Source organism: Hydra vulgaris, chromosome 03 (assembly GCF_038396675.1).
Source record: "Hydra vulgaris chromosome 03, alternate assembly HydraT2T_AEP".
In the NCBI taxonomy this organism is placed as follows: domain Eukaryota; kingdom Metazoa; phylum Cnidaria; class Hydrozoa; order Anthoathecata; family Hydridae; genus Hydra; species Hydra vulgaris.
Genome location: NC_088922.1, coordinates 65632162 through 65650390, shown reverse-complemented (window position 1 = coordinate 65650390; position 18229 = coordinate 65632162). Strand labels below are relative to the sequence as shown.

The window sequence follows — 18229 nt, the reverse complement described above, 5'->3', positions numbered from 1 at the left end:
AGGGACGCGCATAGAGATGACTATAGAATAATCGCCGGTGTTACTAGTATTTTTATTTTATATTTTGTTAAATCATTTAATGGCTACACAAAAAATGTTTTATTTAGTTTTATTGAAACTATCCAATAAAATTTCTGAGTTTTAAAGCCTGATTAAATTAAGATTTTTACCAAATATTGTCAAAAAAATACTTAATAAACTACAGAATAAACACAGATATCTTTTATAATTTACATAAAACAAAAATAAAAATAGAAAAACCTTTTGTATTTCGTCCTCTAAACAAAGTAAAACCTTGAACGTGACATAGCAAGCTTAAAATATTATATACAACATTATAAACCTTCAGCTAAAGCTTAACAAGTCGAAAACTTATTCGTTATTTTCTTCGCACTCAGGTGATTCGCTCCCGCTTTCGCGGTTTCTTTGTACAGGTTCAGTAAGTTCATCTAAATTATCTTCTTTAGGTTCCTCGTGTTTTTTTGATTCAACTTCAGTTTCATCTTCTTCGTCATTGGATTGAGTCACTTCTTCTTCGACTTCAATCTCTTCCTCGACAATTTCTTCAACTATTTCAGTGTCTTCATCGTCATCATTTTCAGCTTCATCTTTACTTAACTCTTCTGGACCATCAGACTCCGAACCTGATCCTTTATCACCATTAGCTTCTTTCCGTTGCTCTTTTTTCCTTTTAACATTCCGTTCTGCTTCTTCGAATTCTTCATCATCGCTAGCAGCTTTCTCATCAACTTTGGCACTTGTACGCTCGTTCTCTTCACGATCCGAAGCATCGTCTGAACCGGATCTTGATGAATGACGCCGTCGTTTTCTAAATAATAAAGTTATAAATATACACTTTTTTAAAGTGCGTAACAAAGACCACAATATTATCAGTTCTGTTTTCATATTTTAGAGAAATATTCAATATTAAAAGAAAACCTAAATTACCTGCTGGGAGATCCAGATTCTGACTTTGATCTTGATCTTGATCCGGATTCAGATCGGGATCGAGATCGTGACTTATGTGCATTGCGTGCCTCTTCCTATAAATTAATAGATCAAACAAAACGATTACATAAGTAGTGGACATTAGAGATGTTTTATCACTATTTCTATACGAATATCAAATGACAATTAATATCGCACCACTTTTAGTTTTATAGGCTTTCCGTTAATTTCCAAACCATCAAGTTTCTTTAAAGCTCGCTCCATATCTTTTCTTGATGCAAACTCAACAACTCTATAACAATTGAAAATTTTTGTGTGAACTTGCTAGGCAAATGAAATAATTTTAAATTAAATGCATAATTATTACGTCATTTTCCAAGTTTAAAGTAGATTATGTAACTGTAATTAATACAATCAGGTATGCAATGTAAATAAATGTAATCAAGAGAGTTGACTTACCCCTCTCCGACCCTGCGCCTGTGTGCATCTGAAAATACAACATCGCCTGCTTTTTGCATCACAGCTTTGAGATCCTACATACAATAACAAATTAATCATAATTAATTATTTTAAATTACAAATATATTGCCTAGATTTTACCGCCGTGGTGTGAATACACTCATAACACCGGACGCACTCACCTTGCCACTAAACTTCCATAACATCAAGTGCTTCTGGGATACCTCCATTAAAAGCTACTTGATCAAAAGATTGCGTTTTAAATCGCGATAAGGGAAACAATCTATGTTCGGAATCTAGCGTAATATCTTTGTACGCTTTCTTTCATCGATTTCAAATTTTTAGATCGCCTTTTCGAAATTCAAACAGCTATGGAATCGATAGTGGTAATTAGGTCGTGAACATCTTTTCGTAAATATACCGAAATACCGACAAACGCATTAATCGTAAATTTTAAATTCGATCTGTAAATAAAGACACGAAACGATTTTTATTTAAAAGCTCAAGAACTAAAGACGTGAATTTTTAAAATTTTTAATCACGCCTTTTTACTGTTCTTGAGGGGAAAGAATTTTTGATTCCAGATTCCTTTTCAGAGTACTTCACTAGAAACAACTATTTTAGCGTCATAAACCCAAATAGTTTTTAAACTTTTCTAATACACCTAATTGAAATCCCTATATAATCCAATAAAAAGTATACCTGAGCATCACATCTCGTTGAAAGATTAGTTACTGACAGCCTGTAATCGCTTCTTTGTGGAGGAGATCGACGCCTTGAATAATCACGACTGCTACTAAAAATTGATAAATATATAACATTATAAAAAATTATGTTCTAAATATTGGTTTTAAAAACTCTTTCAAATTCGGTCATCTAAAATGGCAAAACAAAACAAATATTTTTTTACTTTCGCCTAAAATCATCAATACCTGGTTTCGATTTTTATTTAAATAACAACATTAATTCATATATAAAACAAATCTTAATATTAATAAAGAGTAAAACTGTGTAGAATGAAATTAAGGACATAATGAAATTAGTTATTAAAATATTTATTCTTCTGCTTTTAATCAATTATTGATCATATTGTAGAGAACATTTTTCTGAATAAGATTAAAAACAGTGAGTAATTGGGTGGAATGAAAAACACTGATTGTTAACTTGTTTAATTAATTATGCCTAAACTGACAAACCTAATTAATGTTAAGTATGCTTTAAACACAGAAGAGCAAATCACACTTGCAGTGGATAAAGTACAAAGCAACAAGTTTTCACAAAGCTACCCTAATCATTCAGCTTACCAGTAGTAACTTATTACAGGCATGTCCACGGCACAGGCAAAACGATTGGCAGTAGTTAAAGCACAAGAGAACTTCAATTTCATAATAACTTTATTTATTTTTGGTAGATACTTATCCAATTATCTGATTGAGCTTTTGGTATAACTTACAAATAACTTTTTAATTCCAATATCTATTTATTTTAAAGAACACAAATTTCCAAAAAATCTTTTTACATAAAAAAGCACGGAGTTAACTTATAAACATACATAAAACAGGTTATCATAATAGCATCATCATGGAGTTACAGATTTTCTAAGCTTACGGTATGTTATTTGGCGATATGTATGAAGAACAAAGAGTATTTGCATATCCTATAATTGTCTCACAATAACTTTACTTCTGTCATCAAAATTAAGATGTTTTAGAATAAGTAAATAATGTACAAGATAATGTAGGCATATACTTTTGTTAATTCTTAACATTATAACTTTTAATATAAAATATTTTGTTTCACAATTAAAAAACGAAAAAACAAAGTAATATCCAGGCGGTTAGATATTATTTATCATGGCTTTTATCAGCAACTAATTGCTACTGTTAATGACACTACAATATCTTTAACCACTTTAATAGCTCAGTTACCACCCATCGCTGGTAAATTGACAGCAAATTACACAAACCTTACACTTGTAAATGTATATTCTTCCAATACAATAGTATAAGTTTAAAGGCAATCTAATAAAAATTGTCATTTTAAAGTTGTGATGCTGGGACAGACAAAACAGAGAGACCCTTTGTCATGCTCTGAGCTCACGACTACCAAAAAAGACAACAGCTAACTGTGGTCTAAACAGTCTAATGCAGAGTTTTCATACATCCACAATTTTAAAAATTAGGGTCACTGCCAGATAAAAATGTTGAAAAACCAGGACTTCCTAAATAATCTTTATTTTTCATGAGCATTTGCTTCATTATTTCCAGGACTTAATAGATAAACTAATTAAAATTATTAGATAAAAATATTTTATATTGATACATTGATATGTGAATGTTCTTTCAAAACATTCATCCAATAATAAACATAACTATTTTTACTAAACTTATATGTGAAAAACAAAGCATAAAATTAATATATTATTTTAATTTAAAAATGTTTAACTTCATAAAATTTAAAAAAGATCAAAGTTTCAAAATTATCTAATCCAAGTATTTAATTACTTAAAAACTTGATTACTTAAAAACTTGATTATTTAAAAACTTGATTATTTAAAAAGTTGATATTTTCTAAAGTCTACTAATAAAAACTTAAAAAAATATCTGTTAAATAAAATACACACACAAAAAACCTGTTAAAAGGATTTGAACCTTCGTGATGTCATTTCTCATGTAAAAATACTGTCAACATCTTTTGTACATCAGTAACTTATCTCAAAAGAATAAACTCTGATTGAGCAGCTTTTACCTCCTCAGTGAAAGTTTCTTAATATTTCACTTTGCTATTAAAAGTAATTCGTTGTAAGAATGGTATTAACTTTTACTTTAATATCTTCATATTTGCTTATTTTATTCCTTTCTGCTTTTGCTTTCGTGTTTATTGTCCTTTTGATTTTGTAGGTTTTTTTTGTGATTTTATAGCTTTTTTGTGCAATTCAATTTCTCATTAACATAACATTTGAGATACTTTGGTTTCTACCAAGTGAAATGCATCCAATTTAAATAAAAAATTTTCAAGAAAATTTCGATAAATACTACTTAAGTATTATACTATGTTACGTAGATTAGGTAATTAGACTGTTAAAATACAACTAATATTAATTATTAAAAATAATTATTAATAAAAAAAAAGAGAAATTGAGGAATACTGAAAAGTCATAAACAAAAAGAAAGAATTTTATAAAAAGAATAATTTTATTAAAAAAAATTTATGAACAGAATAAAAAGAATTCAGGGTGGTCAGCCGATAAATACTTCAAAATTTCAAGATATTTAAAGAAAATTTTTTGGGTTTTTCAAAAATATTGATTTTTTCGACTATAAAAAAAGAAATGTTGACTTATGAATATGAAAATCAACTAAATAATTAGCAGATTTTAATAATATTGACAGCAACATTAGAAACTTTTTTTTTTTTGCATTACAGTAAATACATAATTATTAAAATCAGTATAAATCTACGCAAAATTAATGATAACTTGTTAAAAGCAAAAAATGATAATAAAATATTGAACTATCTAAGAAAAAAGTTCCAGGATTTCTGAGAATCATTGCTAAAAGGGGTGTTTTTCAAGGACTTTTCTAGGCCCTGTCGAATTCCAGGACTTTTCCAGTTTTCAAGGACCGCTGACCACCCTGGAATTGTTTATGCTTAATCTTTAAATTGAAATTATTGGGAGTATGTATTGAAAATAAGCTTTTTTTCTAAAAACCAACTGCTTATTTTGAGAAGACTATTAGACTCAGATCATTCAAAACACTGTCCGTCAGCAGCTACATATTTTAGGTAGCATGCAGATTCCACAGTAGAAAGTCTTGGTTCTTTGAAGTATGTATCTGGTCCTATCAGATACAGAACAAAAGCTTGGAACCATGAATATTCGATTTCGCTGTTGATGGCTGGCCAGGCTTGACCCATGCTTTTCTGTGTTAAGGGTTGTTGTAACATAGACAATTTTCATCACCAGTAGCAATTTGATGCAGAAATTTTTTCTTTTTTGTCAAACTAGCAGTTGCTCACAGGTAAAAAAATTGTCTTTCCATGTCCCTCGGTTCCAACTCATACAGCACCCAAATTCCTTGCTTTTGAATCATTCCCTGTTGTTTCAAGCACCTAGAAATTGTCAATTGATCGACTCCCAAGGTTTCTGCAAGCTCTTCCAGTGGCTAGCATGGATCTTCATTAAGTAATGTCTCCAATTTGGTATCTTCAAACTTTCTCTCAGCACCAGGATGTTCTTTATCTTCGAGGTCAGAACCATCACCTTTGAACTGTTAAAACCATCTTCTGCATGTTTGCTCTGAAAGAGGATTGTCGCTGTATGTTTCCATTAATATTCTATGCCCCTCAGCTGCTGCTCGCTAAGATTCTATGCGCCTCAGCTGCTGTTGTCTTTTTGGTGGAATGTAAAAGAATTTGCCTCAAAAACAGTTTTGTAGGCATGAACGCAGCCATGTTAAAAATTAAAATTATATTAACAGTCTAGGGTTTTAACTTTTAGGTATAATTTATTTCAGCACAATCAGATATATACCTGCCAAATTAGTTTTAATACAGAGTCTTAATAAAAAATGCTTATTTTCAATGCATACTCTAATAGTATGTTTAAAAAATTATGTTTTAAATGTAATTTAATTTACTAAGAATTCTTTTTTTACAAAAAAATTTCAACATTATCCGTAATTATGTTTCTTATTAGGTCAATTTGTTTGACAAGGTTTATATAAAAATTCATTATACTAATGAAAAACAAAAAGGTCCAACGCTATTGATGATTCCTGATCTAAAATGCAACAGTAACATTTAAAATCGCATTTTGAATTGAAAAGAAAACATGCTTTAAATTTAAACGTTTTGAAATTATTTTTGAAACATTCTAAAGTCTAACTTTGAAACATTTAAAATTATGTGCATGTCTAATTTAATTCAAGTTGGCTTCTTTTTTTCTGTATTTATTTTTTAACACTGTGTATAATTTATGAACATTTTTAAACATTGTGTACTCTAAATGCTTTTTTAAAAGTTTATTTTAAATAATCACAATAAAAAAAAATTTCATAGCGCAAAATTTTTTTTAAACACTCTTTTGTGAGTAACAAACTACCTGGTTATCCCGCCGCACTAACAACAAGCAATTTTTTTAAGAATTAAGTTGTTATTTGAGAAAATAAGCTGTCCTTTGCTACCAGGCAACTATGAGGTTCCACCCCTGGTAGACTCTTTCACATAAAAAAAATTCTGTCTATCTGTCAACAACTGTTAAATTTCCGCATTTATTAAAAATGAGACATCAAGAGTACATTTTTACTTTATAAAAGTATTAAACTATTTTTTAATATCATGATTTATGACATTAAACTTTTAAAGAGTTTGTTGGCCTACTTAATTAGGCAAAAATTTTAAAATATTACTTAATTATCCTTATTGGTGCATTTTATTACTGTTATATAGTGTTATGCTATTTAATCATTTTAAGAAAAGAAAGAGAATTCATTAAACAGTCTAAAACTTATTTAGCTTAAACCACTTTTCCTAGATCAATCTATAAAGTATGTAAAAAAAATTACCTATATGTACTACTTCTGCTATAACCTCCATAACCACGACTTCCACCAAATCTTGATGGGGCTCTGAAACCGAACTCTTTTGGTTGTCGTGCATGTTCTACTTGTATCCTAACATAATACAAACACATGAAGTAAAATTATAAACTAAGTTAGAAGTATATGACTTGTGAAACAAAAGCTTGGGAAAGAATACTATTAAAACCCCCCTCCTTGTCCTGACTCCTTTAACAATCATGTCATGACATGATTGCTAAAGGAGTCAACATTTGAATTTTTTTAACAATCTTTAATATAATCAACACAATAATTTGAGAGTTTGATGTTGCACTTTTTTAAAATAGAAAAACAACACTGGTACTCAAACCTTGTTACGCAGCTCGCATTTTAAGTACTAAATGGCAATTTTCAACAGCTCGCATCTTAATTACAAAATAGCAACTTTAGGTTAAACGAGAACATTTTTTGTTTTAGAATATTTAAATTATCATTTAATATTGTTTATGTGACATTTATTCAGAAACTATTAGGTTGTAAAAAAAGCATTTAACCGCAACTGTGATATTTTTTGTTAAAGAAAATGGCTATTTTATATATTTTTAATTAAAAGACTTTGAATTCAAGGTGATTTTAAAAATTTTAATTTTTAGTTAAAAGACTTTGAATTCAAGGTGATTTTAAAAATTTTAATTTAGTTTTGAAGGAATGTAAAATAGTAAAAGGTAGAATTTTAAATTAAGTTTCAAAGGAATGTAAAATAATTTTGCAATGTTTATTAAAGAAATTTCTATTATTATTTATTAAATATAATTTATTAAAAATGAAATTTTTATCTTATTATCTGCTAACTAATTGATTTCTCTAAATCAGAGGTTGAAATAAGCTTCAGACATCGCCACCCCTCAGACCATTCTTGAGGCTTGCTAGAGGGGAGCAACAAATTATTGTTCATTTTTTCAGTAAAAATGAACAATGTTTGGTTGCCCTTATAAATCAGGTCTCAAAAACACTCTGAGAGGAGAAGGGTAACGTTTGACACTTATTTCGAATGATTATATAAATAATTTTTTTAATTTTGTAATTGATTTTTATGAATATTAAGTGATTTAAGCAACTTTGCTTAAATCACCAAATATTTAAAAAAAAAAAAAATAATAAAAATCAATTTCTGTGTTGATTACCCTTAGTAACAGCAAGTGTTTGTTCTGGCATATTAAAAACTCTTTTTTTTATCTAGTTATTGAAACTAGAAAAATCTCTTCGTCATGAGTTTAATTTGTGCATTTTCTACTACTTGCTGTTAACTAACTTAGTATAAAAAAATTATATGCAAAATAGGAGGGGTGCTTCTGTAATATGCAAAACTTGGTACTACAGGTATCATCTAGATATTTTATAAGGCATAAATAAGGCAAAAAAAAAGCAAAAAAAAAAATTATCTTTTTTTCTTCTGAAAAGTAAAGTTGACATTTTAAGAATTTAAGCCCAAATAAAAATAAATTTTTTACCTTTCACCAAAAAAAGATCTATCATGCATTTCATAAACTGCATCTTCAGCTTCTCTTGTTTTTTCGTATTGCTTAAAGAAAACCAGTTTATTAAAACTTTACAGCTTATTCAACTATTTTTGTCAATTTAAATAACTTTAACATAATAAATAACTTTGTTGATGATATCACAGTTGTATGACACAGTTGTATAACTGTTACACTTATGACATGTTTATGTCATGGTCCTTCAGAAATTTAGAATAAACTACTGAGAGTCAAATAAAACCTTTGTATAGGACACATTTTAACAGCAAGACACAAGTTGTCAGATTAAAGTTTCAGGTTGTGTGATCAAGTTGCAAAGTCATCAGACACATCAATCAAAAAATAACGACATCATGACGCAAGCAAAAAACCTGATATTTTAGACAGACAACATGCAATATTTGGCAGTTAAAATAATCTCTTTTTATAAACATGTTTTAAATATATAAAAACACATAATAAATTAACATTTGCACAAGGGATGTTAGGAAAGGTTTTTATTGGAGCTGAAGTCTTTTTTAAAAAGAAACTTTGAACCCTGCATTATGATGCAACCATACAGTTAAAAAATAACAAATTCCAGACTCATAATATTGTGTTTTCTACTTTTATAAGTCCAGAAATCCCTAAGATTTTAAAGCTTCAGGACTATATAATATAAAAAACATTCTGATAAAGCTGTTTAGTCAAAGTCAAACTTATTTTGTGTTTTTAATCAAGAGATTTGAGAAGATTGTCAACTAATAAATTTGATAGGACATAATTTTATATTATTTTAATTATATTTTGCTTTTAAAATCATTTTAACCCAATATCTTCTATAAACATTTTTATGAGTTAAGACTATATATATATGCAAGGTGTGTTCAAAAAATACCTGAAATTTTTGTTTTTTCGAAAAAATATTTATTCGTCTACATTAATGTTGCCTCATTTAAAGTAGTCCCCATTTGATACTATGCACTTGTGCCAGGGCTTCTGCCTTGAAACTCTTCTTAAACTCGATCTTTGGGATAGCCTCTAGTTCATTCAGCAATGCCCTTTTTAATGTCATCTATGCTTGTGAAACGACAGCTTTTTAAAGTTTTCTTCATTTTTGAGAATGAGAAAAAGTCACACGTAGCCATATCTGGTGAATATGGTTGGGCCATGACTACGGTGTTGTTTTTGGCAAAAAAATTACAAACAAGCAACGACGAGTGAGCAGGTGCATTATCGAGGAGCAAAAGCCATGAATTGTTTTGCCATTAATTTGGGTGTTTTTTTCAGATTGTTTAATGTAAATATTGCATGACTTTAAGGTAATACTCCTTATTTACCGGACGACCTTGTGGTAAGAACTCATGATGAACTACGCCATTTAATCAAAGAAAACAGTAAGCAAAACCTGAACATTTGATCGAACTTGACGTGCTATTTTCGGTCTTGGTGATTTAGGGTGCTTCCATTGCAACCTTTGTGCTTTGGTTTCAACATCATAACCATACACCCATGTTTCATCACCAGTTATGACCCTTTCAAGCAAACTTGGATTGTAGTTGACGTCATTTAGCAGCTCCTGATTGATGTTTGTGCGATTGTTTTCTTGGTCAAAATTCACCAGTTTTGGAATGAATTTTGCAGCCACTCGTTTCATGCTTGAAATATTGATATGCCAACTTCATCAGCAACTTCTCTTATTGTGATTTAACAATCATTCATAACCATTTTTTCCACTTTTTCATTGATTATTGATGTGCTGGGTCATTCGTCATCTTCAACGTCTTTGCAGCCATCTTGAAAACGCTTATACCACTCATAAACACTTGTTTTTTTCATAGCAAACTCACCATAGGCTTTTTGCAACATTTCACACACTTTGTTACACTTTACTTTATTTTTACGCAAAATTTAATACAAATTCTTTGATTCTTAAATTCTTTCATTTTTTAAACAAGCAAATATCGCTGAGCTCATAAAAACACATAGAACCTTAGCGACTACCACAGACAATGTAAACAATGAATATAGCTGAGAATTTCATCATACTTTAGGGGCATGTATACCAACACACACAAAAAAATTGCTGACAATCGGACTCTCCAAACCTGCGAAATTTAAAAATTCCGGATATTTTTTGAACGCACCTCGTATATATATATATATATATATATATATATATATATATATATATATATATATATATATATATATATATATATATATATATATATATATATATATATATATATATATATATATATATAATATATATATATAATATATATATATATATATATATATATATATATATATATATATATATATATAATATATATATATATACATATATATATTTATATATGCGTGATCCCATACCATTTGACCAATATAGGCGCTCAAAACTAATACGTTTAAACTAAAACTTCCATAAGTTGATAATTTTCAATATAAATATAGTCCAAAATTATTAAATAAAAGCAAATAAACACTTTTATGTTAGCAAATAAAAGCAAATAAACACTTTTATGTCATTTATGTTAGCCATGTGTATGTTTTATAACTATAATAGTAGTATAAACTTATTGTTGTTTATTCATTTTTTTATAACTATGCAATTTTATTTAAGTGAGTTTATGGAATGATATTTATATTGTTAAAAATTAAATTGTTTTATTTTAGCACATTTTACATCGGTTTAAGATCTTTTAAACAACAACTATAACAAATATAAGACTCGAATTAAGTGATCGTGAATTGCAATACCGGAAATATTTCTGATCAATAAATTCTTAGTTTATTAAAAACCATTAACACTTTTTCAGAACAGTCAATTTATCATATTGCAAAAATTAATGAAAATTCAAAGCAATAAATTTACTACTGCAAAAATAATAACAATCAAAACTTACATATTTTTAATTATTGCTTTTTCAAACACCAGGTAATTTAAGGATTATAAATTAAAAAAAAGTTATAAGAAAAATTATTACTAAAGGTCCAAAAAATGTGTACAGTAATTTAAAAATCAACCAACAAAAAATTATGTTAAAGCTATTTGCATGAAGATTAATATTTATTTTTATTTAGGGGAAAATTTTAAGGAATTATTTATTTGAAAATTTGAATTTTTTAAAACTAAAATTATTTTATTGATAATAAAAACAATAATAAAAAAGATATATTTTAAAATAAATCATTAGTTTTTCTTGTTTTGTTTCAAAATAACAATAAAAAGTTTAAACTAGTTTTTATGTATTTTTAAACTCCTGTCTTTAATTTTGAATAAAATATTTAAATTCCTTAAGACTGTTGCTAAATTCTTTAAGACTTTATTATTAGCGGTTGTTTTTAAAAAATTATATCGTACTTTATCCAGTGGTGTACCCTCCGTTTATTTCCCACTCGCCCTGTGGCCGTCTGAAAGTTTTTATTTCTCATTTGAGTAGTCCACTGTGATAATCAGTAGTCTGATGTAAAAGTTTTTTTTAAGTATTTTTTTCTGGAGTGAAACTAACGATTTTTGTAAAATTTTAAGTTATGCAATTCCATGAACTTTGTTTTCAAAGAGCAAATTATTATAAGTTTGTTAGCAAAAAAGCTATAAAAAACAAAATAAAACAATAAACTTACAACTACAAAAGAAATAACACTCTAGTCACTAACTGCATTATGAAAGTAATAAAACTATAATAGTGTTATTACTTTTATAAAGCATCTATAATTTTTAAAGTTCATTCTTTGTTCAAACAACATTAGTAATTCCAAACTTAAATCAAAGTAGATAAGCATCTAGAAAAAATAAAGTGGATATTCAAATATTATTAAAACTTAAGGAACTTTTACAAATACACTTAAACAACTTTATAAAAACGTACTTTATAAAAAATTTAGCATTATGAAAAATGTTACTAATTGTCCGTAAAAACGTGCATTAATTTTAAAAACAACCTATTCAAAGTTTTTATTAGTTGATTTCAAAATTAATGCGCGTTTTTACGGACCTTTAGTAATGTTTATCATAATACTAAACTTTTTTTACAGTAGATTTTAATAAAGTTGTTTAAGTGTTCTTTAATAAGTTTTAAATATTATTTAAATACCCATTCTTTTTTTTTTTATAAATACCCATTCTTTTTTTTTAATAAATACCCATTCTTTTTTTTTTTATAAATTTGGAATTACTTATGTTGTTTGAACAAAGAATGAATTATAAAAGTTATAAGCGCGTTATAAAAGTAAGAACACTGTTATAGTGTTATTACTTTTATAATGCAGTTAGTTACTAGATCGTTATTACTTTCGTAGTTATTACTTTTATAGTTGTAAGTTTATTGTTTTATTTTTTATAACTTTTTCGCTAACAAATTTAAGTTTATTGGCCCCTGAGAAAACAAATTACACAGTTTTGCATAAACTTAAGTAATTTTGATGACCAGATATTTTTCCGGATTTTGCATTTTGCGATCGCTTAATTCAACCCTTGAACTACTTTAAATGGTTTTTAAAGTTTTTTTTTTAATAATTACAAGGAATAAAATCTTTATAGATCAAAATATAGTTTTATTACTAAACACATTTTTATAAATAACAAACTGTCTAGCCATCCTGCCAGGCGACTGACAGGCATTTTATTTTATTTCAATCACCCTTGGAGAGTCATCCTGTGCCACCGGACAACCACAAAGGTACACCACTGTTATTGTGCTTTATTTTTTTAGTTCTATCCGATTAATTAAAAAATGAATTAAAATATTAAAGTTTAAATCATAATCTTTAATAATAATAAAAATAATAGTAATAATATGGTTTTACAACAAGATTTTATATAATTTTATATTTATTATCACTATCAATTTATATATTTCTATACTATTTATTTCTTAAAAATATTTTATACATAACATAATAATCTTTTGTTTATATTATAACAATTTACTTTTGTTTTTTTTCTTTCCTATTAAATGAACTATATTTATTAACTTAATTTGCGTCCTTAAATAAAACTTAAGCTGTACAAACTTAACAAGAATTTGAAAGAGAAACAAAAAAACTACATACATACACACACACACACGTTTTTTTTTATTATTGAAATGATTATTAATATTGTTATTACTTTATAAAAGAATTTAAAAGCATTTGTTACCTAATTTTTAAATTATTATCTTTTAATTAAGTTATATTGCTAATGTTTTTATATAAAGTTTTAATAAATAAGATGTTTAGTCATTTTTTTATACATATAATTATGTATTTGTTATGATAAATTTTATTATATAAAAAAATATTCTTCAAATTTTTTTTAATCAACTTTCTCCAGCATGGGAAATAAGAAATCGAAAGCAAGCAGTCAATTTGACCAGCTAACACATGGAATTGACAGTTTTTTTTTTTTAGACAGCCAAAATTTTAAATTTTTTTCTAAATTTTTATCTGAGTAAATGCTTTTCATAATTGAAACACAAAAAAAATACGAGTTTGTTAGTTTTTAATGCTTGAACTTGTATTCTTTCTAAAATAATAACTTTAAATAAAATCACTGTATATTTTAAGTTTAAACTTGCAAATAACTAATGTTCAAATCACCTGCTAATGGTAATTTGTTTAAAATTGCCCTCATACGCACAGATTTTCATTCAATTAAAAAAAGTTGAGTTTTTTTAAATATCGAAATAAATTTCATACAATATTAAAAAAAGTTTAGTTAATACTAAAAGAAATCGTTTTATCAATGCTAACAAAAATTGTAAGCATTGTTTGTCTCTTTTTATTTGTTTTTATTAAGACAGGTTGACATTTGATGTTTCTATTACAATTCTATAATAGAAAGGAATAAAAATTAGTAAATGCGTAATTGATAATTTAAAATTTATTTAAAAATAATTCATTCATTGCAATGGCTTCTCCTTGGGGAGAAAAAGCTATGATAAAAATAAATGAAAAGATTAAATTAAAAAAAAAAAAGTACAATGGTAGAGAAAATGCCATCAGTTATATACAAAAATTTAAAATAATTATTTTATATCTCTAATTTTAATGAGCAGAGATATAAAATATTTTTTAATCTCTGCCTATTTGAAAAACCGTAAAAATTAGTTATTTATAACTTTATCAACACTTGTGTGCAAATTCTTAACTATTTAAACTTGATACTTAATACTAAGAAGACAATTTTTTCATGAAACACTACTACGAAAATTACTAATGTTACATAAAATGAGATTTTACTAAACACAGTATGGAAAATAATGGCCAGTCAACGGTCAATGACCGCCTAAAATGACTAAAAATGCTATTTTGATCTCCCAAAATGAGTTCTTGCTAGTCACGATTGACAGGTTGAAAAAAAAATCAGAGATTTAAAAGCAAGGTTTGAAAAAAAATCAGGATGTTTTTTGGAAAATACAAATATGATATAATTATTAAAAAACAACAGCTAATCACAATAGTCGAAAGGAATTTAGTGTTGATCAAATATTTTAAATAAAAGAAATCATTATATAAGATATAAAATACTTTTATTTCTTATTTAAATCTTATTTAATTTTCTTATAAATTAAATGTTCATAACACTTTTGCAGTTAATGTATACAAAAATTAAAGAAAGAGGAGTTTAAAAATATAAAAACTTTTTATAGTTATTTTAAAGCAAAACAAGAAACTTTAATAACTTACTTTAAAATCTATCTTTTTTATTATGAATAAATTAATTTTTCATTCAAAACATTTAAATAAAGAATTCCTTAAACTTTCATGCTTAAAATAGATTGATTTCACACTATACTTAAAGCTAAAAATGTTTCAGTGTATTACTTACTAGAAAGCAATAATTTCCTTTCATAGCTATTTCTCTTACATGTCCAAATTTACTAAAAGCTTTGTCTATATCTCTTTCTCTGATATCACCTGGAAGTTTACCAATATATATTCGAGCACCCATCATACTTTTGGATGGAAGAGGTGGACGAGGGTCACTATAACGATCTCTGCGTTCCCTGTAGTCTGACATTTTATTTTTCTATTAGTTATAATGACCTAAAATATTAAAAAAAAAAAATTACACTACAGAATACAAACTACATATATTCAAATCAAAATGTTAAGTAGCCTCCTCAACTGTAGTGGCTTCAAATTTATGTTTGTTTTTTGTTTTGTTTTTATGTTTATCTCCTCAAAGCTTTGGGGAGATAAACATAAAAACAAAATAAAAAACAAACATAAAGTTATATATCCAGAAGTGTAAAGTTTGAATCAGGGCTATGAGGTTTTAGTTGATCCTCACCTCTAAATTTATATATCAACAACCACAATTTTAAAAAATAATTAAATTATTTATTACTCTAATACTGATTTGTAGTAATCAAATTACAATGGTAATTAAACTGCAGAATAATATACTTTTAAAACAAAATGTAAGAAAAAAAAAAACTTTCAGAAAAATTGGAAAATAGGTTTTTTATTGACTTGGCAAAAATATATTAACACTATTTAAATAGTGTTATCTAAAGAACTGGATTAAATATTGATTTGAAATTTGTTAGATGTTTTATTTTACTTCTAAAAAACTTGTTATTTCAAAATTTATTGTTTCGATATCTTTGTTCATTTTTTGATGTAAAAACTGACATTTTATATTGCCATCTCCAAAAACCACAAAAATTTAAAAATCTATCTGTATCTACATATACTTTCACATAAATATATATATATATATATATATATATATATATATATATATACATATATACATATATATATACATATATATATATATATATACATATATATATATATATATATATATATATATATATATATATATATATATATATATATATATATATATATATATATATACACATATATTTATTGCCATTTTCATTTAAAACGAGTAAAATAAAATAAAAAATTATAGTAAAGTTTTTTAATAGATACTGCCTGCCCTAACTCTCTATGAAAATATCAATATGACATTATCAGTGAAACTACATGTGTAGCAACAATCTCATTTATTGATACAAATATACACACACTAAGGATTAAGGTTGGTATAAAACATCACTTGGCCATAAATATAACTATTTGTGATGGCTTCTGAACATATATATATTATATCTGTACATATAATCATTACTCAAGTTATCAAAACAAATAATTAAAAACTTTCTAATTTTTAACAATAATGTGACATAGTCATTATAATTGTTTTAAAATTTAGAAGTTTATAATTTTAACCTTAAGAAACCTTATTTTGAGAGCTATGTTTAACGACAATTATATAATTCAGACCGATGTTTCAAGACAATTTAATAAATTTGTAAAGAAAAATGCGCGCAAATAGCTAATGCGCATTCTTGTGTGCTATTTGCTATTTATACTAATTAAACTGTCAATGAGATTTTTAAGAAATTTCATAAGCAAAGCTTTTTTGGTAAAACAAATTTTGCTTTTAACTCATTAACTATAAACAAATTTATTTAAAAAAAGAGCTTGCTTTACATACACATTTAATTTTGAAACTTTTAACTCGCCATTATTTTGTTCAAAATCAATTCGTTAACACGTTAAAAATTATAATTCATCAAAAGCAATAAAAATCTTTAATTCAATGAAAATTTATCGGAATAACTCACGAAGCAGAAAGTAAGATAAACATTTTTGTGAAATAATACTTTTAATAGAGAGTACACATCCTTCATCTCTTTTACCTTTCATAACGAGAAAGACTTCCCTCACCGTTTTACGGCAGCAGTTTATGACAAACAAAAAAAAGTTAACACGGGGGTAAAAAGTGATGACATTTATATACTAGTTTCATTCCTTTTCAATTTTTTTGTTTATGTAACATGTTTTTATAAACATTTTTTAAAATAAAATAAAATAAAAGTGAAAAAATTTTGGTACATTAGCATAACAATATCTATATTTTAAAGTAAATATTTACCATAAACAACATTATAACTTATTACTAACACCCTATTTAAATATATATCTTTTTTACCTTAAAGCCTGATTTTCATTGGCAGTAAAATTATCAACTTAACGAATTTTTTAATGGTCTGCGCATATGGAGAAATTTCTCGAATATAAAGCACAACTTGACGCTAAAGCATGGATGCGAAGTCGGAGATGGCAGACCCTGTTTTTTCCAAGAGTCCAGAGTCCCACCAGTCATAAAAATTCTTGGGATTTCGGGAATCCAGGATTTTTTTAATTTTAATATCAGCATTTAAACGTTTCCTAACGAACCATTATTAACTTCTATAAGTTTATTAATTTTAATATTTTTATTAAAATTAATAAACTTATAGAAGTTTATTAATTTAGCACTTACTAACTTTAATCCAATAAAAAAAAGGCATTGAATAACGCTGCTTATGGCAAGCCTTCCGGCATTTAAATTATTTAAATATGTAGCGTGTTTATGGTATACATCGCTTGTAGCATGCATTGCTTTTAAAGAATGTAAGAGGCAAATCATAGCATATGCGGCGTACAAAACCTTCAGTGTACACTTATAGCTAGACGTCAAATTACGCTTAGGCTAGAATTGCCATTGTCTAGGTTTTTCCGTAGTAGAACGCAATCATAATTTTCTTTTGAAATCATGTTCTTGTTACACGATATTATATTTGTTGAATTTCATTAAAAAGGCTGCGTATAAACTTTCTTTTTGTTTTAAATATATTTTGATATAATTATATATTTACAATATTTCGCTGACCTATAGCGGCAGCATCA

The 18229-nt window shown here is 26.6% G+C and overlaps 1 protein-coding gene across 2 annotated transcripts; it reads right to left on the bottom strand.

Moving 5' to 3' along the window:
• Positions 1-246: 246 nt before the first annotated feature.
• On the bottom strand, positions 247-15561 carry LOC100197032 (serine/arginine-rich splicing factor 5). 2 transcript variants are annotated; one of them, XM_065794010.1, is made up of 8 exons: positions 15306-15561; positions 8480-8550; positions 6975-7082; positions 2110-2200; positions 1408-1481; positions 1147-1240; positions 949-1043; positions 247-829 (listed from the first exon to the last, which is right to left on the bottom strand). In XM_065794010.1, exons 1-8 carry the CDS (start codon positions 15495-15497, stop codon positions 373-375), a joined length of 1182 nt encoding a protein of 393 aa, XP_065650082.1. In that variant the 5' UTR covers positions 15498-15561; the 3' UTR covers positions 247-372. The 2 variants fall into 2 exon arrangements, with proteins under 2 accessions (XP_065650082.1, XP_065650081.1); XM_065794009.1 differs by having other exon boundaries at positions 2110-2203; positions 15306-15560.
• Between the last annotated feature and the right edge of the window lie 2668 nt (positions 15562-18229).

Coding starts and splice junctions, on each gene's coding strand:
- LOC100197032 (XM_065794009.1), bottom strand. CDS start 15,497: ATGTCAGACTACAGGGAACGCAGAGATCGTTATAGTGACCCTCGTCCA. Junction 7,083..8,479: donor AGATCTTTTTTTGGTGAAAG/GTAAAAAATTTA, acceptor GTATTATGTTAG/GATACAAGTAGAACATGCAC. Junction 1,482..2,109: donor CAACGAGATGTGATGCTCAG/GTATACTTTTTA, acceptor TATTGTATGTAG/GATCTCAAAGCTGTGATGCA.